This window comes from Diabrotica virgifera, chromosome 6 (genome assembly GCF_917563875.1).
Source record: "Diabrotica virgifera virgifera chromosome 6, PGI_DIABVI_V3a".
Classification (NCBI taxonomy): Eukaryota; Metazoa; Arthropoda; class Insecta; order Coleoptera; family Chrysomelidae; genus Diabrotica; species Diabrotica virgifera.
The window spans coordinates 229,859,625-229,882,548 of NC_065448.1; the positions used below are offsets into that span (position 1 = coordinate 229,859,625).

Here is a 22,924-nt window from a genome sequence, read left to right on the forward strand (position 1 = left end):
AAAATAGATTAGGTGAACGTGGGTCTGTCGTGAAGGGATGATATTGAATGTCTGCAAATACAGTGCTTAACGAAATGTATGTATGTATACAGGGTAATAGAGTAGTGTGATAAAGCTCAGTAAATCCGCTATAGTAATAGATAGCAATAAAATTTAATAACAAAAATTGTAGCCAACTTTAAGCTTCACATCAAAAAAATTAGTTAAAATGTTACAGGGTGTTCGAAAACAAAGTGGCAGACCAATGGCAATTTTTTGTTAATGGCACATACTGTGCTTTATTTTACATTTGAAATCTTCTTAACTTCCCCATCACAAAATATAAAGATTTGCTATACTGGGTATTTACAAGGTTATAACCAATGATCTATGAAAATTTTAACAAGTTCAACTCCCTGTATAAATAAAAATAAGCACAACAGTGCTATTTGTTTATATGGTTTATTGGTGCTGTATGTTTTTGTTGATTGTCAAATTTTTAAGAATGGTTGATATTGTTAATTTGCTTTATATCGAATACAGGGTACAGGACGAAGGTATATCAAAGGAATTTTAGAAGCTCATATTTGAGATTGTGGTGAAGAGGTGTGGGTGAAAATTTTGTATTTATGGATCATAGGCCCAAAGAGCACTCAAGTTAGTGATAACTATATATTGAGGTAAAAGATATTCACCGTTTGGAGTGGCTTGCAATGTTTGCAGACAAAAACCACCATTGAGCATGCATGGAATTGTGCTCCCAGCCCAGAGTTGTTTATGGCGAAGGTATCCTCCTAGAATCCATAATGAACTTAAAATAATTGCATGTAGAGCAGAATGGGGGAATCTACCACAGAAAGGGACTGATCCACTTGTTAGTATGTAGTATAAATGCCTTCAGTCACATTGAGGTCGGTGTCGATACATGTCGTAAATATCAGTATCGCGATACAAATCTCATAATCTATTTGGCTGTCTCAGTATCGCTGTGTCAGTATCACAACTCCCTATCTTCGTCGTCTACAATTATATCGCCGTCTGTATCACTGTCGTGAAACAGATACAAATATAATAAAACGTGTATCTCAATTTGTCGCGATCCATGTATCGATACCGACCTCAACGTGAATGGAGCTCTTTAGAGCTCGAATCCAGACTTGCCTCCTTTGTCAAGATATTAAAATTGTTAAATGCATACATTTAGTTGGAAATACATGTTCCAATTTTTAATTTTTTATTTATAAAGTATCACTTTTAGAACAAAAATTATCTCTCAACATTACTATTTTTTTTATAAATGATCTATAACAGCAATATGATCTTTGAAAATAGTTGCTTAATACATAGTGCGGCAGATTCGTGCAAATATAAGAATTGCACATTTAATGATACAAGCATATAATTTGGTCCACATATACTGCACATATAAAGGTTCAAATTTAGATATGAGGCCATCTCAGATTTTGCCTTTTACAAAAATGGCGGTCATTCAAAATGTGTGACTATACTTATGTGACTAATAGCACGATATCTTTTGAATGAAAAGTCCGATTTTAACCAAATTTGGTACATAGGTTCTCTTTGTGATTTTCAAGATCGATGTCGTGAACTGGAAGAATCGGTTAACCAGAAGTTGTATTTTTTATGTAAAACTATTTTATATTATGTAAATAATTTATTTTTTCACCCTGTATATATTAATTTTTCAAAATGGTAATACCACCAGCGTAAGAATATGTTTTAGGAAATATTTTGAACTTTTTAGTTATGTTAATTACCATTTAATAGATGCATAACGTATATTCACATATACCTATTTGTGGCAGATTCGTGCAAATATTATAATAATTATTGTGCATTTAATGGTAGAAGCATATAATTTAGACCACATATACTACACATACAAAAGTTCAAATTTAGATATGAGGCCATCTCAGATTTTCCCTTTTACAAAAATGGCGAGCATTCAAAATGGCCGCTATATATATATATGTGAATAATAGCACGATAACTTTTGAACGAAAAGTCCGATTTAAGCCAAATTTGGCATCAAGGTTTTTTTTATGAATAAGATCGAGGTCTTGAACCGGAAGAATCGGTTTACCAGAAGCTGTGTTTTTACTGTTTTTTTTTTTATGTAAAAATATGTTGTTATTTTTCAATTCTTTCACCCTGTATATATTAAGTTTTCAAAAAGGTCGCATCGCCATTGAAGAGAGTGTAAAAATATTTTTTAGGAAAGATTTTGAAATTTTTAGTTATGTTAGTTACCGTTTAATAAATGCATATCGTATCTTCACATGTACCTATGTGCGGCAAATTCATTTTGAATGTCCGTCATTTTTGTAAAAGACAAAATCTGAGAGGGCCTCATATCTAAATTTGAATCTTTGTTTGTGTAGTGTGTGTGGTCCATATTATATGCTTTTACCATTAAATGCACAATAATTGTTATATTATTTGCACGAATCTGCCACACATAGGTTCATAAGTACATATGAAGATACGTTATGCATTTATTAATTGGTAATTAACATAACTAAAGAGTTCAAAATATTTCCTAAAAAATACTTTTACACTCTTTTCAACGCCGATATTAACTTTTTTAAAAATTAATGCCTATAGGGTGAAATAATTAGTAAAAAAACAACATGTTTTTACATAAAAATCAAGAAAAACACAACTTCTTGTAAATCGATTCTTCTGGTTCAAGACCTTGGTCTTACACATCAGAAAAAGTACCTATATACCAAATTTAGTTGACGTCGGACTTTTCGTTCAAAAGTTATCGTGCTATTGGTCGCATATGTACAGTCGCCATTTTGAATGCCCGCCATTTTTGTAAAAGGTAAAATCTGAGATGGAGTTGTATCTAAATTTGAACCTTGATGGGTGTAGTATACGTGGTCCAAATTATGTGCTTCTACCATTAAATGTACAATAATTCTTATAATATTTGCACGAATCTGCCACACATAGGTACATGTGACGATACGCTATGCATTTATTAAATGGTAATTAACATAACTAAAAATTCAAAATATTTTTTACAAAATATTTTTACGCTCTTTTCAATTGCGGTATTACAATTTTGAAAAATTAATATATACAGAGGGAAGAAATTGAAAAAAAAAACATATTTTTACATACACAACCAGTAAAAACACAACTTCTGGTAAATTGATTCTTCTGGTTCACCATATGCATCTTGTAAATCAAAAAGAGAACCGATATACCAAATTTGGTTGAAATCGGACTTTTCGTTCAAAAGTTATGGTACTATTAAACACATATGTATAGGGGCCATTTTGAATGCCCGCGATTTTTGTAAAAGGCAAAATCTGAGATGGCCTCATATCTTAATTTGAACCTTTATATGTGTAGTATATGTGGTCCAAATTATATGCTTGTATCTTTAAATGTGCAATTGTTTCACATATCGGCCGCACTAACAGTGAAACCTCCGTTAACCGAAATAATTGGGGGAAGGCCATTTCAGAAAACAAGAATTTCGGTTAAAAATATCATTGTTTTTTGTATTCTTCTTATATCAAATTACATGGTACTGGAGAGATATAGCTGCAAAACATCTTTATAAAAAAACACAGAAGAAAATAGCAGATTTCTTTAAAAAACACTTTAACATGTTCATTTTCCTTAATTTTATTGCTTTTTTTAAATTCAATTTTTATTGACGAACTTTTTGTAACTGTCAGCCATTTCGGTTAAGCGATGTTTCGGTTAAAAGGGTTTCGGTTAACGGAGGTTTTACTGTATCAAAAATTTTAGGTAGTGCATTACTTTTAAAATTATTTGTATAATCTACCTTTTTTAATTTCTCACTTAGTATAAAAGTAGCCAGCTAATACAGGATGTTTATTAGTTTCAGGTGATAAAAACTCGCTGGAAGACGAATCTTCGAGCTCGAAGTGGGTGAGTCAGGCCCTAATAAAAGGTCCGAGCATAGTTTACGTCCCGAATGGGTCCCCGGTGGCGTTCGCGTGTGAAATATCACCCCTATCTCTACAATCGGGTGTTCACCGACTCTTTTTCTCCACAAACACAAAACCTTCGGTGCGGTGGCTTCACAACGGCGAAGAACTCTCCGTTGATGTAAGTATAATAACCCAAATCATCCTGTCACTTTGTGTAAATGTAATGTTGAGCATTTATTATATTAGATGTAAATCTATCAAACTAATTTATATTCAGCAAAACCTGTCAATAAACGCGACTAAACGTGAAAGAACTATAGGCCGTGCTTGGTGACAGGAAGACTATTTTAACATTTTCTAATATGAGGTGGCAGTATCCCTTTTCTATTTTGTTTTTACATTTTATCGTTAAATTTATAAAGCCATCTTGTCTAATTTCTCTTGTTAACTAAGCCTTTTTGTTCTACCCATTCTAAGGGTAATTTGTCAATATGACTACCCTTAAGACAGCGCAGATTATAATTTTTTCTAATTACTATTTAATCTATAAAGAAAATAAAAAATGTAGTATGTCAAAGTGTGTAAATAATTTATTTCTTTAGCTGAGCGCTTTCGACATAAACGTCATCATCGGAGCTAATGGTCAAATTGTAAAAAAGTACCGCTACAACATTGAGGTGTTATCATTTGCATCTTTTGAATATAAATATGAATTTTGGTTGGAAATGCTTTGTCCTCCGTACAACCCAAAACAGAAAAAACAGAAAAAACGGCCACATTACACGTTACACAAACACAAAACTTTTTTCATGGCATAGGTATCACCCATCCATTGTTGGCCTAGTAGAAACAGCTGACTGACCTAGGCCAACAATGGATGGGTGATACCTAGACCGTGAAAAAGTTTTGTGTTTGTGTAACGTGTAATATGGCCGTTTTTTCTGTTTTTTCTGTTTTGGGTTGTACGGAGGACAAAGCATTTCCAACCAAAATTCATATTTATATTCACAAGATGCAAATGAAAACACCTCAAAGTTGTAGCGGTACTTTTTTACAATTTGACCATTAGCTCCGATGATGACGTTTATGTCGAAAGCGCTCAGCTGGAGAAATAAATTATTTACACACTTTGACATACTACATTTTTATTTCCTTTATTCATTCAAGTGTGTACAAACTTATCAGTCTTTCAACTACTATTGAATCTTCTTTCGAACCTTCCATATTTGCACATAGCCCAATAGTCAAATGTTGTTTTGCTGCCTTTTTCCCTACACATTTTGCTTTTGTCAATGCAAAATATCTTCTTAGGCATGGCTCAGTAATAAAGCCATGTTTCGTCAGCATGGCATATTTGTCGTAGAGAATAATTCCATCATATGAATGGTAACTCGGTTTTACAGTCCTCTGTGTCGTCCAAATTAACCTCTGCAGACTTAACATAAATTGATTTAAACTTATATTATTATGATGCTTGCAGAAACTTTCTAATCATCCATTTAATGCTACAAAATTTTCCATCTTCAAACTGTTTACTCCTCGAGTTCTTCTTCTTTATGTAAATATGTATTAGAATTTTTGTTTTGCAAAACCATTTGTAGGCGGCTTGATCCACTGCCAGCCCTTCTGACTTCGAAAACTTTCGTCTTTGCTCCTTAACCTGAGGAAATTAACACCCTCCTCAACATTATTTTTAACCAACTTTAATTTTTTTGTAATGCCGTTAATTTGAGTTTTTCCAAGTACACCGATCTAACGGATCTACAAACACACCGATACTAAGGGAAAAAACATATTATATTGCATGCTTGTGGAAAAGACGGTTTTGTTGATAGAGCAGATCTTGTGTTGTTGTCAAACTCAAAATCGGTCGATTATCATGATAACACGAATACAGAGACGTTTTGTAAAATGGTTGAAAGAAAAACGGCTTCCAAGCTTATATTATGAATCATCTATTACAGTTTCGAATAATGCCCATGGCCAAATTTTACATAATCAACCAACAAATTCCTAGATAGTGAATATGTATATCCATACCCATATCCCATAAAATAAAAGAATGGATTAAAGATGAAAACATTACATTTCCTCAGAATTCTTTCAAGCCGAAATTAATACATTTAGTCAAAAGGAATGAAATAACAAATATATTTATAGTAGACGAGATTATACATAGTTTTGGATATAACGTGTGAAAAATCCTCATTGTGAATTTAATCCCTTAGAACGTATTTGGGCAATGTGCAAAATTTGCTACGGTAACTATATTGAACGTATCGGTTAGTGACGCAGCAGTTTTGGAAATATGGCCAGAAGCATTAAAAGTGCTGCTACTACTGAAACTTGGGAAGAAGGTCTTCTGAAATGTAAAAAGATAACGGACGAATGTTGGATGAATGAAATTCACTTCGAAGCAATTAATAACTCAGTCTTATTTACAATACAAATTAAATACCGACGACAGTGATTATGAGTGTGGATGCAAATATTGGTTATACTGTCATTAATCATTATCATCGTCAATCAGCATATATCGTCGTCCTCTACTTTGATATCTTTGTTGTCTTGTCCATCTACTATCCGTCAATCTAGGGATATGTCCAGGTCGTGCCAATTTAGCCATAGCTCTTTTTTCAACTGCATCCGCGATTGCTTTTATTCTTCTTATTTCTGTGTTTGGGACTTTATTCCTGATAGTAACACCTAACACTGATCTTTCCAAAGCATGTTGTATAACTCTTATATTATTTATTGTTCCTTTTGTCAGAATTAGTGTTTCCGCATCACATGTAAAAACCACTAAACACATTTTGTACCAATAATAATTGGACATCTCTCCAACTAAATGAATGTAAAATACATTATCAGTTCAAACCGTATCTTGTCTTGTCTTCGACAGTGCCTCAAATATTGGGAGAATTTCTTCGGAGAATTTTCTCAGTACAGCAGACCGTTTACGTTAAAGCTTTCATCCCGAATCCAAAAAAGTCGCAATTTCGCGAACTATACTAAATAGGTTTTTCTTTGCCCAAAATTATTTTATTGTAATCTTTCAACACTCGCTAATAATATAATTTTATTGTTGATGGAGTTTTGTGCAAATCAAAAGTGTCATAGACACACATGTGAACTATTGAGCAAAACAAAATAAAAGTAGGAATATCTGCTACAAAGTAGAAAATTTTTATGAAACACATTTCACCATTTTAAAAATGCTCAAAGACACATTTATTCCTGCGAAATCCCTTCCTTTAAGAGATATATTATATAAAATTTCCTTTAGCCCAAATCCTCCATCTCTCGTAATTTTGCAATATTTTCAGCTGGTATTTTTCCATTTTTAGTTCACAAAGGATAATATTACAGTCGAGACTGAATACAAGGATAAAGATCAAAGAATATTCAGCAGAATCCGTCTTTCCTCAGTGTCATCGGAAGATGGCGGACAATATACTTGCATGCAGCCGTCAGTGAAACCAGATAGTGTTAAGCTGATTGTGGTTGAAGGTACAGTATATCAGAATAGAATTAAAGAGCGTATTTGTATATCTATGCATGCATTGTTTTTATAGGGTGTGTTTTCAGAGTGTTTTATAATACAGTGTGTCCACGGATAGGGTGCCCAAGAGGAAATTTTTTATTTTCAAGTTTAACGAAAAATGTCATTCTTGATACTATTACTAAGTTTGACTTGTTCTAAACCCCCATTGTTCAATTTTCACATGCAAAAAATATTCTTATATATTTACTGCATTAAATCTCTTAGTACAACCCTTAACTTAAATAAATTTTAAGCCAGCCCTCTTCAATAGTACTATTTCGTCCCCTCCTAATTTCACCCTTACCCATACAGACAGACAATTCTGGATTCGGGACAGAAGAAACTCTCTCTAGCATCAGCGGTTCGACCGTCAACAAGTACCACTCGCAACGAGGGGCAATTTACTTTCTCTACTCTTAAGGTCGCGTCACATTATAATGCACGTCGCGTTTTCGGCACGTAGCGTTTCGTTTGCGAAAAATATAATTTAATGGTTTTTAAATTGAACAATTCATATTGTGCGTATAAGACACGTAACGTAGCGTATAAGACACGTTACGTTTGCGTTCGGTTCATTCGAAAACAATATTTTTCAGATGTTGACAGCTACGGGTCGTTTTCCCCTCGTTGTTTATTTAGGTATTTCTTTGAATTTGATACAGAGTATTTAGACCGGTCAGTATCGTCGCCCTCGCTAGCGAAATTATTCCGATTCGATTTTTTGCACAAATTTACTCAAAGAGAGGTTCTTATAACATATCCACAGGGTGCCAGGCGGTGCCGTGGTCGAAAAATTGTTTAAACAATCTTTTTTAAACAAATTCACAAAAATATTTTTTCATTCGAGCAATATTTTTTTTAGATAATTTGGGTAATTCTGAGCAAAAAAGGTTTCTTGTCATTTTTCTCTAAAATTGCAAAAATGGCTATTTTCAAGGCTTAATAACTCGATTAAAAATTATTATTATGAATATCAATAAGGGACCAAATCAAGTTTCAAACAACTTCTTCAAGGTCCTGAAGAGATTTTTGTCATTATTTTATTACAAGGCTGTTATTTTTAACTATTAACAATTACCGCTATAGTCCAACTGTATCGTCGCCCCCGTTAGCGAAATTAGATTTTTTTGCACAAACTTACTCAAAAAGAGGTCCTTATAACACATCAACAGGGTTCCAGGCGGTGCCGTGGTCTAAAAATTGTTTAAACAATTTTTGTTAAACAAATTCACAAAAATAATTTTTTATTAATAATTTAATTAAACCCAAATTAATAATAATTTGAGTTATTCTGGGCAAAAAAGGTCTCTTGTGATTTTTCTCTAAAATTGATTGTTGTCGAGTTATATGGCCATTTCCGCATTCTTGCAAGATACGTTTTTTGCTAAGAACAACCCAAATTATCTAAAAAAAATCGTTCGTAATGAAAAAATTATTTTTGTGAATTTGTTTAATAAGAATTGTTAAAACAATTTTTTGACAACGGCACCGCCCGGCACCCTGTGGATGTGTTTGTTATATGGACTCTTTTTGAGTAAGTTTGTGCAAAAAAATCTAATCGAAATAGTTTCGCTAACGGGGGCGACGATACAGTTGGACTATAGCGCTAATTGTTAATAACTAAAAATAACAGCTTTGTAGTAAAATAATGACAAAAATCTCTTTGGGACCTTGAAGAAGGAGTTTGAAACTTGATTTGGTCACTTATTGAAATTCATAATAATACTTTTAATCGAGTTATTAAGCCTTGAAAATGGCCTTTTCGCATTTTTAAAATTTTTAATCGCATGTAACTCGACAACAATCAATTTTAGAGAAAAATCACAAGACACCTTTTTTGCCCAGAATGACCCAGTTTATCTAAAAAAATATTGCTCGAAATGAAAAAAATATTTTTGTGAATTTGTTTAAAAAAAAATGTTTAAATAATTTTTCGACCACGGTACCGCCCGGCACCCTGTGGATATGTTATAAGGACTTCTTTTTAAGTAAGTTTGTTTAAAAATATCGAATCGGAATAATTTCGCTAGCCGGGGCGACGATACTGCCCGGTCTAATTTAAAAAGTAGTTTTCGAGGCAATTTGTCATGTAAGCATGTGTTGTGACAATAAACACATCTGCACCGCACCAAACTGAAACCAACGGAAACGTTCTATGTATGAAAATGTGAATGGGCAGTCCGATTGCCGGTCTGCAAACGCTACGTGCCGAAAACGCGACGTGCATTATAATATGACACGACCTTTACACTTGTCAAAGGGTGAGCCTAGACATAGGGAATGTTATACAAAAACTGAAGTACGGTGATGGTACTTTTCAATAGTGATAAACAATACAGGGTGTTCCATTTAAAATCACTGAGAAAATAATGTACTTGCGTTTTGACTCACCCTGTATTTGATATAAATAAAAATAAGCAATATCAATCTTTCCTGAAAATTTTGAAAATACGTAAAAAATATGGCATTAATAAACCATTGTTGTTTTGCTTATTTTTATTTATACCGGGAGTTGAACTTGTTACGATTTTCATATAAAATTGGTTAAAACTTTGTAAATACCCTATATAACATAACAAACCTTTATATTTTTGTGATGGAGAAGTTAACAGGATTTCAAATTTAAAATAAAATATAGTGTGTTCCATTTAAAAAAAACATAACTTTGGTCTGCCACTGTGTTATCGAACACTTTACTTTACCTGATGCGATTAATCGAGATTGAATGTAAGTGGTCGATGGCATAAATCGATTATTTATTTGAGTTAACTTACAATTTATTTACTATAATTAGTAAGAATATTGTACAAAATTTACGACATTGTTAATTAAATTTATATCCAAAAGTGAAATTTCGTAGTATTTTTTAATTATATTCACATAAAATAAATCAAAATTTTACCGATTTAGTAATTATTCAATATTGATAACTATCGATTAAAAATCGAAAGCGGCCATCATGCAAAAGTCATCTGTCATTACTGCCATGCAATTTTTATTACGTCTAAAATTTAAAAACGTTCTTAAATTGTAAGTAAGTAAGCGTTAAAACATACCTATATCAAATTGTTAGCGATAGAATTTTGTATGCACCACGTCAGTAAAGACTCTTTATCGAACTCGTCTGTTATTCGCCTCGCTCTTTAACGCTCGCTCTGCTCATAATATCAGACTCGTTCAATAAAGAGTAACTTTACTGACTTGGTAGATAAATAACTATTATTGCTGTCTAGTAATATAGCGGAACTATTGAGCCCCACTAATCAAACACCCTGTATTATATAAATTTTGCTATTGAATAAACTCAAAAACAACCTGCTAGTTTTCACCATCATAAACGTATCAGGATGACATGTTTCACTATTAAAATCACTCTTGTCCGACTAGAAACCGTTAAGATATTAACAAATTTTCAGCTTGCTATTAATCGACTTTTTTTGTACGCGGTGTCCAAGCCTATACGTGATAATGGCACAGCTGCTTTCTATTGATAATTTTTACATTTATTTTTATCCGTTCTTGCATGCTATAAAATACTATATTTTTAAGTACTATGGTAAATAAACTCAATTTTGCCAATTTTTGATATTTTACCACTATTACATACAGGCGACGAATGCTCAGTCCTATATGTGGTGTTTTTTTTTTGTAAGTAGTCTTCTGTACAACTATTATAGTATTAACCACAGACTTTTGTAGTATTGCACCAATTAAAAAATATATTATCCCAGATCTTTCTGTTTTTTATTTTATTTTTTCATTTTCATTTCAGCTGAACATTCCGAAGCTATGCAGCGGGATTCACCCCTAAGTTCATCTGGAAGGTACAACTGCCAACATACTGCAGAATTATTACTAATTTTGATTTTATGTTGCCTATGTTATTTGTAAATATTTATTAAATATATATATTTTTGTAAATAGATTATACTTTACTTAAAATCCCACTATTGGTCAAAGAAACTGGAAAAATAGGAGCTAAATACTCCGTAAGAACATAATATTATAAGTAACATGTAAGTTACATAAGTAACATGTAAGTAACAACAACTATCTGAAGGAATAAAAATAGAAAAAGGACTGAAGCCAGGGTGTAGCTTATCACCGTTGCTATTTAACATAAACTTGGAAGTCGCTTTAAAAGAATGGAAAAGAAGTTGTGGACTGATGGGGATCATGATCGGAGATGACTGCTTGTTTAACATTCACTTTGCTGACGATCAAGCAGTACTGGCACAAGATTCGTATGACGTGGAATTCATGTTAACCCGCCTCTATTCAGCCTACAAAAAATGGGGATTAAATATAAATATAGAAAAAACAGAATATCTAGTCGTGAATTCTAACGCCCACTTTAAAATCCTAATAATAGAGAACACATCAGTTAAACAGGTGGAAGAATTCAAATATCTGGGAGCTCTAATAAACAGAGAAGGCCTAGGTAACAAAGAAATCCAAAGATGAGTTGAACAAAATAGGAAGGTAGTAGGTTCCTTGAATTCCGTGTGGTGGAATAAAAATATATCCAGAATTACAAAATTAAGAATAGGGAAGTCATTTGTGGAATTGGTGCTAATATATTGAAGCGAAGTGTGGACATTAACAGCAAAGTCCAGAAGAAGGATCAATGCTGTGGAAATGGACTACATACGTATAAGTGCTAAAATCTCCCGATTGGACAGACTACGTAACGAAGAAATAAGAAGAAGAATGCAGGCACACGATATAGCGGTAGACAGGCTCGAGAGAAGAAGTCTAAAATGGTTCGGTCGCGTACTTGGAATGGACAACCAACGATGGCCAAAGAAACTACTGAAATAGAAACCCCTTAGGTAGGAAGAAAAGGGGAAGACCAAGACTATCCTGGAATGACACGACTTGGAAGAGGAAGATGCCCAGCCCAGGATAGAAATAGATGGCGGTTAGGTGTGGGGATGCGGCGTCAGCCGCATATCGGTGGTTCATCAGACATAATGGGACATCAATGAGTCTCAGTTCGGGTTTAGGTAAGGTTTAGGAGCAAGAGAAATAGTAGCAACACAGGTGCTGGTATAAAATTGGTACGACCAGAGAAAGGACGTCTTTCTATGCTTTTTTAGATTACGAAAAACGTTTGATCATGTCCAACACTACAGATTAATGCAGATCCTCAAAAAACTTGATATAGAACAAAAATACATAAGACGCATTGAAAACTTGTACTGGTATCAAACGACCCAATTAAAACTAGACAATTCTATATCGGATCCACACCAATACAGTATAAGAAGGGGTGTTCAACAGGAACATGTACTTTCCCCTCTTTTATTTAACATTTATTAGGAAGCCATATTTAAGAGTCTTTGGAGGATGCACAGATGGGAATCAACGTGAATGGAGTATTATCAACAACATACGATACGCTGATGATGGTGTCTTAATTTGTGACAACATAGTCGATCTTCAATAACTTCTCACTATAATCGAATAATACAATAAGCTAATGGGATTAGAGATTAATATCAAAAAGACCAAATTCATGATTATCTCCGGAAATTTGGATGCACTTGGAAACTCCACCATAACACTGAATACCAAGTCAATTGAAAGAGTGAGCAAAGGGTAACCCCCGTTAAGATAGGCAAAATGCCCTCACTCCCAGAATTCAGTTTCATTAATTTTTTTACGTTCTATGCAACAAAAAAAATGAGATAACGCGGATTTTTAGCTCTCCACCCCCTTACCCCTCCCCCCACAGCGAAAAACGTAGATTTTTAGATTTAATTTTTTTTTAGTTGGGTTGCAATCGATTTAAAAAATTCAAAAAATTCACACGTGTAGCTTAGGCTTTTACAAAACATGTCCATTTTTTATGGACTCATAGGTTGAATGTACATAACCTCAAATTTTTTTTAACTTTTTTAAAACCTATAACTTTTTTTTTGGAGGGGACTGCAGGTCCAATTTTTTTTGTATTTTGTGTATTTTATCAAAAGCTATCCCTCTGATTTTTTTCAGATTTTTCCGTCAGTTGCGCCATCTTGAAAAATCAAGAAAACTGTTTTTTAGGGGTTTTGGGGGATTTTCTCCATTTTATAGACTGCAACATAGATCAAATGAAGGTTTTGTTAATAGATTATGTATAATTTAATATAACTGAGTATATTAGGATATTCAAAAATTGGGCGAAACACTTTTAAACCCCCCAAAAACCATGTTTTTTAAAGTTTTGTAAGGATTTTTGCGGGTCTAATTATATTTTTTGAGATCGATACAGCCTGAATATTTTTTTTTCATTTTTTTACGTTATATGTGATTAAAAAATATGACAAATCGCATTTTTAGCCCACCACCCCCCTCCCCCTGCCCCCACGAAAAGGTCAATTTTTTATTTTTTTTGGTTTAGTAAGTTGCAATTAATTTAAAAATTTTATGAGGCTTCTACAAAACATATCTATTTTTTATAGACCCGTAGATCGAGTGTACAATACATATAACCTCAAAGTTCCTTTTTTATTTTTTTAAAACGGATTTTTGACTTCCAATCGATATTTTTTTAAAACGTCCAATGAATTGTACATCTATCTCGCGGACGGCCGTTCAATACGTGCTTAGCGCTCATTTTTAAGTATTAAAAATAATAGTAATAAAATAATAACAAAAATTAATTCAGGCTCTTGCAGGGGGGGGCTTTACACTTTGAGTTGGTCACTATATGGCTTTCATAATAATAATTTTTAATCCAGTTATTAAGCCTTGAAAATAGCCATTTTCGCGTTTTTTAAATTTTAAATTGCATGTAACTCAACAACAGTCAATTTTATAGAAAAATCACAAGAGACCTTTTTTGCTCAGGTTGATCCAGAGAATCTAAAACAAATTTGCACTAAGTGAAAAAATTGATTTTTTGAATTCGTTTAAAAAATTGTTTAACAATTTTCCGACCGCGGTACTGCCTGGCACCATGTGGATTTGTTATAAGGACCTGTTTTTGAATAAGTTTGTGCAAAAAAATGAATCGGAATAATTTACCTAATGGGGACAAGCATACAGCATGGACTATTTGCATTATGAGCCAAACGAAGATGGTTTGGAAAACATTAAACGATAGATACTGTTGTAGATACTGCCGCAAACGGCAACATAACCATAGGCTGTTGTTCGCATGTAGCTCCCATAATATAATATTTATCGTATGGAAGATATTTTACAAAAATCACCAAGCCAGCAGAATATCTTACAAGACTCTTTGACAATACAGATGTTATACCTGTAATAGACGAAGACAGCGATGAAGACTTTAGAACTGTAAAGTGTAATACCAACGAATATACCCTCCGAATACTCTACGAGTATATACGGAGCTATATATTTTTTGGTAATACTTTCCTTATTCTTTTTATCGTGTTTAACGTGGCAATAAACGTGAAGCAAAATGACAATATAATAGGCAGAGCAGAGATATAGGTTATGTAGATGGTACAAGCACATGTTTGAATAATTAGAATATGTATAATGGAAGGTAACATTAGGGTACCTACTAAATACAAAATAATGAACAAATAACAAAATGTTTTGATTCACAAAACGACAAGAAGTAGGATATATTAAAATAATGTATTTTTCTTAAATTGATTATTCTGTTTTATTTTTGTTTTTTGTATCCTACCCAAAAGATATCACAATGACATTTTTACTTTATATAAAAATCTTTACTCTATATAAAAATATTGCAAAAATTTTAAATTATTTTGTTAAATGTAGTTTACTTGAGGACAAACTTAGCAACAGATATACTGAGAAAAAAAATTAAAACGAAAAAATGATTTATTGGGCAGGTTGAGAGGGAGGAGGGCTAAAATTGGGCTAAGGCTTATTTTTTAAACACATCAAACGTAAAAAAATGAAAAAATAGTCAGGCTGTATTGATCTCAAAAAATATTAGGCCTGGATCCCGCGAACCAAAAAAAGTTGATTGCAAGCTTACTTACTTTCCGTGTCCGGAACACCAACAACTTTAAATTCTGTATTTCCAATGGTTGGCCACATAGATGGCCCTGTCATTTGCTATAATTAAGTCTTGTTCTGTGCAGGTCTCTCTCATCTCTGTGCATGATAGTAGATGCCGGCTGGTCTGAACCGCCCCACAGTCGCAGGTATCGTCCTCCTGGTATCCCCATTTTTTCAGGTTACTAGCACAACGTGAAACGCCGGTTCTTAGTCTGTTTAGCGCTTTCCAAGTCGGATACGGTAAATTGTGTCCAGCAGCCATTTCCTCCGAGGGAGGAAAATGTGTCGCAGTAGTTGACGCTTGCCATAGGTGTATTCGGCGCGTCTCTGGCGCTTCGGGGATGGATCTTGATGTTTTCAGGAAGCTTTTCCGAGATCTTAGTCTGCTTGGCTGAGTTTGGTGGTCATATAAGGGGTGTCTTCGGTCCGTCTCCTGCTTTTTCCGTTCTACCTCTGACGTGACCTTTCTCCTGATTGGTGGTGGAGCAATTCCAGCAATGGGGTATACCTCTTCGATAGGTGTCGGTTTCAGGCAACCCGATATTATACGGACCGTTTCATTTAGAGCCACGTCGACGTTCTTTGCGTGAGCAGAGTTTGCCCATACTGGTGCTCCAAACTCCGCGGCCGAAAAACATAATGCCAAGGCAGAAGTGCGGAGAGTGTGTGGTTGTGCTCCCCATTTTGTATTAGTTAGCTTGCGGATGATATTATTTCTGGCACTTACTTTCTTCTTAACATCTTGACAGTGGTATCGGTAAGACAGAGTTCTATCCAGACGGACGCCAAGGTATTTTGGCGTCTTGTTGTGTTCCAGCATCTGACCACGCCATTCCACCTCCAGCGACCTTCGGGCATGCTTGTTTCTCAGGTGGAAAGCACATACCTGGGTTTTTGTGGGATTGGGTTTCAGATGGTTTTTATCATAGTATAGAGCTAAGTCTCCCAGGGCATCTGTCAGCTTCACTTCGACTTCATTGAAGGTTCTTCCCTGAGCTGCCACCGCTGTATCATCAGCGTAAATAAATTGCCTTGTTTGTTGGTGTATGGGTTGGTCGTTGGTGTATATGTTGTATAGAAACGGCGCGAGGACACTTCCCTGTGGTAGCCCATTTTTTTGGTCCCTCCACCGACTGTTCTTGGACTGGAGCGTTACGTAGAAGCGTCTATTCTGGAGGAGACATTTCACTAACCTTGTTAGTCGGAAGTCCTTTGTAGTTTCGTAGAGTTTTGCGAGTAGCCGTTGATGGTTAACTGTATCATAGGCGGCAGTTAGGTCTGATTGCAAGCTGAAAATATGTGAATAGTTTAACGGTGTCTAGTCGGACAAACTTTGATGTAGGTATGGAAACAGGGGAAGTTTTAATTGTGAAACGTATTTTTAATTGTGGAACGTGTCATCCTGACAAGTTTGTGATTGTGAAAACTAGCAGGTTGTTTTAAAGTTTATTCAATAGACAATTATATAAAATATCCCTAAAAACTCAGTTATTTCAAATTATACCTACATAACCTATAAAAAACCTTGATTTATTCTATTTTGAAGTCTATAACATGGAGAAAATCCCTAAAAACCACCGAACAAACCAGTTTTGCGGATTTTTGAAGATGGCGCACCTTACGGAAAAATCTGAAAAAAGTCAGAAATATAGTTTTTGATAAAATACACAAAACACAAAAAAATAGACATACATCCATCACCAATAAAAATATGCGTACCTATTAAGAAACAAACAAAAAGAGGTTATAATATGTACACTCAACCTTCGGGTGCATAAAAATAGATGTTCTGTAAAAGCCTCAGCTGTGCGTGTGAATTTTTTGTAATTTATAATTTAATAATTATTAACTATTCTAAACTGGAAATACAATTTAACTAAAAAATGACTATTTAGAATAGTTAATTACAAAAATGCCACAAAGAAATAGCTTCAGAATAACAGTCATAATGTAATTGCAAACCAACTAAAAAAAAAAAATAAAATCGAAAAATTGACATTTTTGGCTGTGGGGGAGGGGGAATAGGGGAAGTGGGCTAAAATTGCGGTGAGTCTTAATTTTTTGAAATCATATAGAACGTAAAAAAATAAAAAAATATATTCAGGCTGTATCGACCACAAAAAATTTAATTAGACCTGCAAAAATCCTTACAAAACTTTAAAAAAACATGGTTTTTGGGGGTTTTAAAAGTGTTTCGCCCAATTTTTGAATATTCTTATATACTCAGTTATTTTAAATTATACATAATCTATTAACAAAACCTTGAGTTGATCTAAGTCGCAGTCTATAAAATGGAGAAAATCCCCAAAAACCCCCTAAAAACACAGTTTTCTTGATTTTTCAAGATGGCCCACCTAATGGAAAAATCGGAAAAAAATCAGAGAGATAGCTTTTGATAAAATACACAAAATACAAAAAAAAATTGGACCTGCAGCCCCTCCAAAAAAAGTTATAGGTGTTAAAAAAGTTTAAAAAAAATTTGAGGTTATGTACACTCGACCTATGGGTCCATAAAAAATGTACATGTTTTATAAAAGCCTCAGCTATACGTTTGAAATTTTTAAATTTTTAAATCAATTGTAACCCTACTAAAAAAAATTAAATCTAAAAATCTACGTTTTTGGCTGTGAGGGGAGGGGTAAGCGGGGTGGCGAGCTAAAAATCAGCGTTATCTCATTTTTTAGTTGCATAAAACGTAAAAAAAAAATAATAAAATTGAATTCTGTGGGTGAGGGCATTTTGCCTATCTTAACGGGGGTACCCTTTAAATATCTGGGAACGTGTTTTTTGAAGACTGGGCATCGGACAGGGAAGTAAAATGTCGCATTGAGCGAGCTCGACAAGCTTTCGTAAAATTCAGGAAGGTTCTGACCTGTTCAGAGTTCGATCTTCAACTCAGACTAAGGTTTACTAAGTGGTACGTATGGTCGGTGCTGATGTATGGCGTAGAGGTTTGGTCACTCAAAACGAGGGATACAAACAGATTAGAAGTCTTCGAAATATGGCTTTATCTCCGTGTCTCAAAGATACCATGGACGGCGAAAGTCACAAATATATATAGATGTCCTTAAAAGAATCAACCAAGAACGTCAACTTTTCGAAACCATCAAAAAAAAAGGAAAACGGCGTATCTGGGAAAGAAAATGTCCTGGCTTCGAAACATTAGGCAATGGACAGGGCTTAACGGGGTCTACCCCAAAATCCCGACAACCAAAATCCCGACGGCCAAAATCCCGACACGCCAGAATCCCGACAGGTTTGATAAGTTCCTTTTTAACATATAATTACATTTATTTCTGTTTTTTGAAGTTATACTTCTTTACGCGCGATATGAGGGTGAATTTTTATATGTTAAAACCTACGATCCCGGCGTATGCGCATTATAACTTTGTTCTGATTGGATGTTCAAATGACGTCAAAAATTATTCAATATGTCGGCTGTGGCAAAGCTGTGGTTTGATTATTTACGGTTGTTGCGTTTTGAAATTTGTGTGAAAAGAAACAACAAACAAAAGTTAGTTAATAGTTATACTGCCTTTTTAAATAGTTTTCATATATATTTTTGGACTATTTTGGACAAGGACTCATTGTAATTTGGTAAGTAGTTTTTATTATAATCATATTGTAATTATACATTTGGATTAGGTTGGAATAAATTTATTTTCTCAAGAATGGGGATTTTAGAGAGAAATCGAAATTAGGTCCGATTTTTATTTTTAAATTATGATTTTTTCGCGTAGATTTATTTATCTAGTAGGTATGTAATGCTTTGATTTACATGCTTAATTTGATTACCAACAAAAGTTCTACCAATCTTCATCTAATATATTGTTTTCTTACTGTTTTGTTATATTTTAATATTTTCTTCCACAAAAATCAAACTACATAATTTGATTTAAATTCAGAATAACTGTCAAACAGTAAAACGTTCAGTTGACCTATTTTTCCACATGACAAATAATGAGTAATTGGATGAGTGAGTCTAGGCTTCGATTACGAATCAAAGCATCCCCAAATTCGCGGGTTCGAATTCCGATGCAAGTTTTTATTTTTTTTTATGCATTTTATGATTGTAAGTATATTTATTATAAAATTTTTTTTTCAGAAAATGCGTATTTAAAATTTTTGCCAACAATTATTATCGTTCAGAAATCATTTTTTTTTGTGGCATTTGTTTGTGTGCGTTTTATTTTTTTAAATTTTTGGTATTGTCTTAATAAAAATTTTTGGAGAGTAGTAAGTATTAAAATTAGTTTAATATTTAAATAAAATATATTATAATTATATATAGGGTGTCCCAAAAGTAGTGGAACGGTCGAATATTTCGCGAACTAAACATCGGATCGAAAAACTGAAAAATACGTGTTCAATCATTTTCAAAAATCTATCCAATGACACCAAATACCAACCCCCACTACACCCCCTGGAGGTGGGGTGGGGGGTAACTTTAAAATCTTAAATGGAATCCCCCAGGTTTTTCTTGCAGATTTGGATTCGTTACATAAAAGTAAGTAACTTTTATTCAAGACATTTTTTCGAACTGTGGATAGATGGCGCTATAATTGGGAAAAACGATTTATCCTGATACCATAGGTAAATTATAGAAACGGTCTAATATCTCGAGAAATACACTTCCAAATGAGAAACCAAAAAAACAGGTTTTTAATATTTTTCGAAAACCTATCGATAAACACCAAAAATGACTCTCCAACCCACCCCCTGGAGACGGGGTGGGGGGTAAATTTAAAATCTTAAATAGCAACCCCCACTTTTTATTGCAGATTCGAATTCGTCATGAAAAATTAAGCAACATTTATTCGAAACATTTTTTAAAATTGCTGATAGATGGCGCTAATAAATCGTATTTTTCCAATTAAAGCGCCATCTATCAACAATTCTAAAAAATATTTCGAATAAATGTTGCTTAATTTTTCATGACGAATCCGAATCTGTAATAAAAAGTGGGGGTTGCTACTAAAGATTTTAAAGTTCCCCCCCCCCCTTCCAGGGGGTGGGTTGGAGGGTCATGTTTAGTGTTATTCGATAGGTTTTCGAAAAGTATTAAAAACCTTTTTTTTTGATTTCTCATTTGGAAGTGTATTTCTCGAGATATTAGACCGTTTCTATAATTTACCTATGGTATCAGGATAAATCGTTTTTCTCAACTATAGCGCCATCTATCCACAGTTCGAAAAAATGTCTTGAATAAAAGTTGCTTCCTTTTACATAACGAATCCATATCTGCAAGAAAAACTAGGGGTTTCCATTTAAGATTTTAAAGTTACCCTCCACCCCACCTCCAGGGGGTGTAGTGGGGGTTGGTGTTTGGTGTCATTGGATAGATTTTTGAAAATGATTGAAAACGTATTTTCCAGTTTTTCGATACGATGTACAGTTCGCGAAATATTCGACCGTTCCACTACTTTTGGGACACCCTGTATAAATAAACTGTTTAAAGTACATTATATCAATTTCGTTAAAATCACATAATATGTAATAGAAGTATACCTTCTTACGTGCGTACAAAGTAGACACACATTCTTTTTTGTTTATGGCCATCTGTTTTTTATTTTTTGCTACTAAACAAAAGTATTTACCATTTAACCCTTATCCGGGAAAGGTGGGTCCAACAGGCCCGAGACGCCAATTCTTTTATCATAAACTGATAAAAAAAATTTAATTGAATTTTATGCATATATCACATAATTTGTTTCGAAGTATGTTTCCTTCAACATAGTCATGAGCTATTCAAAATATTCATTACCATTTTTGAAATTATAGCGTCGAAAGAATTTTGTTACGTAAAGGGGCAACACGGGCCCGTCGGACCCTATTTGTATTTATACCTAAAGTCTAAATCTTTGTTACAGAAGTTAATCTGACAGTCAGGTTATGTTTTCGTGGATTATCTAAACGTTCTTTATGACTCCGGAAATCCAATAATAAAGTCTAAACCTGTAACAAACAATGTAAACATCTCTTTGGTGTGAACATCAAATAGATGCTTACAATAGGTGTTATATCTATTTCGAATGAATTGTAAAAACTAATAATCATTGTTGGAATGCAATAATATTGTTAGGTAGGTACCTATACATATTTTGAAATAAATAATCCATCTGCTATCAATCGTTTTATATCGATGTTAGTGTCGACAACTAAGCTCCTAAAATTATATTGAATTACAGTGAAAGTAGATAGTGCGAATAAAATGTGACGAAAACCATTATCATCTGCAGAACTGCAAGATATTGCTAATAATTTATGGGATTTCGATGATGAAGAATCTTCTGAAGTAGGTGGCATTGAAAGTGACTCTGAAATTAAAGATCATTTTTCGGAAGCAAGTGAAGAGGATGCTCAGCAAGTAGTACTGAGTGATAATGAAGAAGAATGTGTACAAGTTCCCAGATTTCAGAGTGTGCAATTTTTGAAACTAAGGATGGAATTAACTGGAAGAGTCAACCACGACCGACAGGACGTATGCGATCTTGCGACATAATAAAATGCAAAACGCACAAAGTAATATTAGCCCCTGGTCAAAGTGTAGATGATCCTGTTGATTCCTTTGTTTGTTTGTGGACGAAAAAATTGTGAACGAAATAGTGAAGTGTACAAATGAAGAAGCTGAAAATGTCCTGGGGATAGAGAACTGGAACTATTGCGACTCTACAGAGCTATATGCCTTTACTGGACTACTACTAACTGTAGGGCAACTGAGTGCGAACATCCATAATGTAGATGTACATATACTTTGGACCTTTGCAGTAAATTTTATGGACCTACTATATTTAAAGCTACCTTGGGGTTAAAACGATTCAAAAATTTGCTAAGATTTGTTCGATTTGACCATAAAGACACGAGGTCTGAACGAAGAAGGAACGACATATTAGCAGCAATACGCGATGTGTGGAATCAAGTCAAACAAAACTTTCAGAAATACTATTTGCCAGGAAAAAAACATAACGGTAGATGAGCAACTTGTAACGTATCGACGCGACGTAGGTGTCCTTTCAAGCAGTATATGCCTTCAAAGGCAGACAAGTATGGCATGAAAATATGGCAAATCCTTCAGGTAGATCGCCTCCTTAAGGTAGACCGCAAACTATAGTAGCACCTTTTATTAATCTAGACAATTTAAATATAACCTTAGTAAAAAAATTAAAAAAGAATATTAGAAATATATGGGTAAATATGAATAGATATTCACGAAGAGTGGTGGGCCCAACCGACCCGAGTTGCCTGGTTACGTAAGTAAAATGTGTTGCCCGGATAAGGGTTAATATGAACTAATTTTCTAAATAAAATTTCTGACGTGGGTATATGAATTAAATTATTTTTTTTTGCCAATATATTATAGTCCAATAATATATGTATAATCAAATTCTGAATTCAAGTTTACTTTCATATAATAGATATTATCATGTCACAACCTTCCATTTCAGTAAGTATAGCTTTTATATTATAAAATTAAGTA

The 22,924-nt window shown here is 33.8% G+C and overlaps 1 protein-coding gene across 4 annotated transcripts in view; it reads left to right on the forward strand.

The window, feature by feature from the left end:
- The window catches only part of LOC126886780 (uncharacterized), a 172,012-nt gene extending 160,631 nt beyond the window's left edge, over positions 1–11,381 (forward strand). For all 4 annotated transcript variants that reach the window (XM_050653814.1, XM_050653813.1, XM_050653815.1 and 1 more), the window contains exons 5-7: positions 3,863–4,092; positions 7,262–7,424; positions 11,231–11,381. In XM_050653814.1, the coding sequence (XP_050509771.1) occupies positions 3,863–4,092; positions 7,262–7,424; positions 11,231–11,349 (512 nt within the window). In that variant the 3' untranslated portion in view covers positions 11,350–11,381. The remainder of the gene's footprint in view (positions 1–3,862; positions 4,093–7,261; positions 7,425–11,230) is intronic.
- Positions 11,382–22,924: the final 11,543 nt, after the last annotated feature.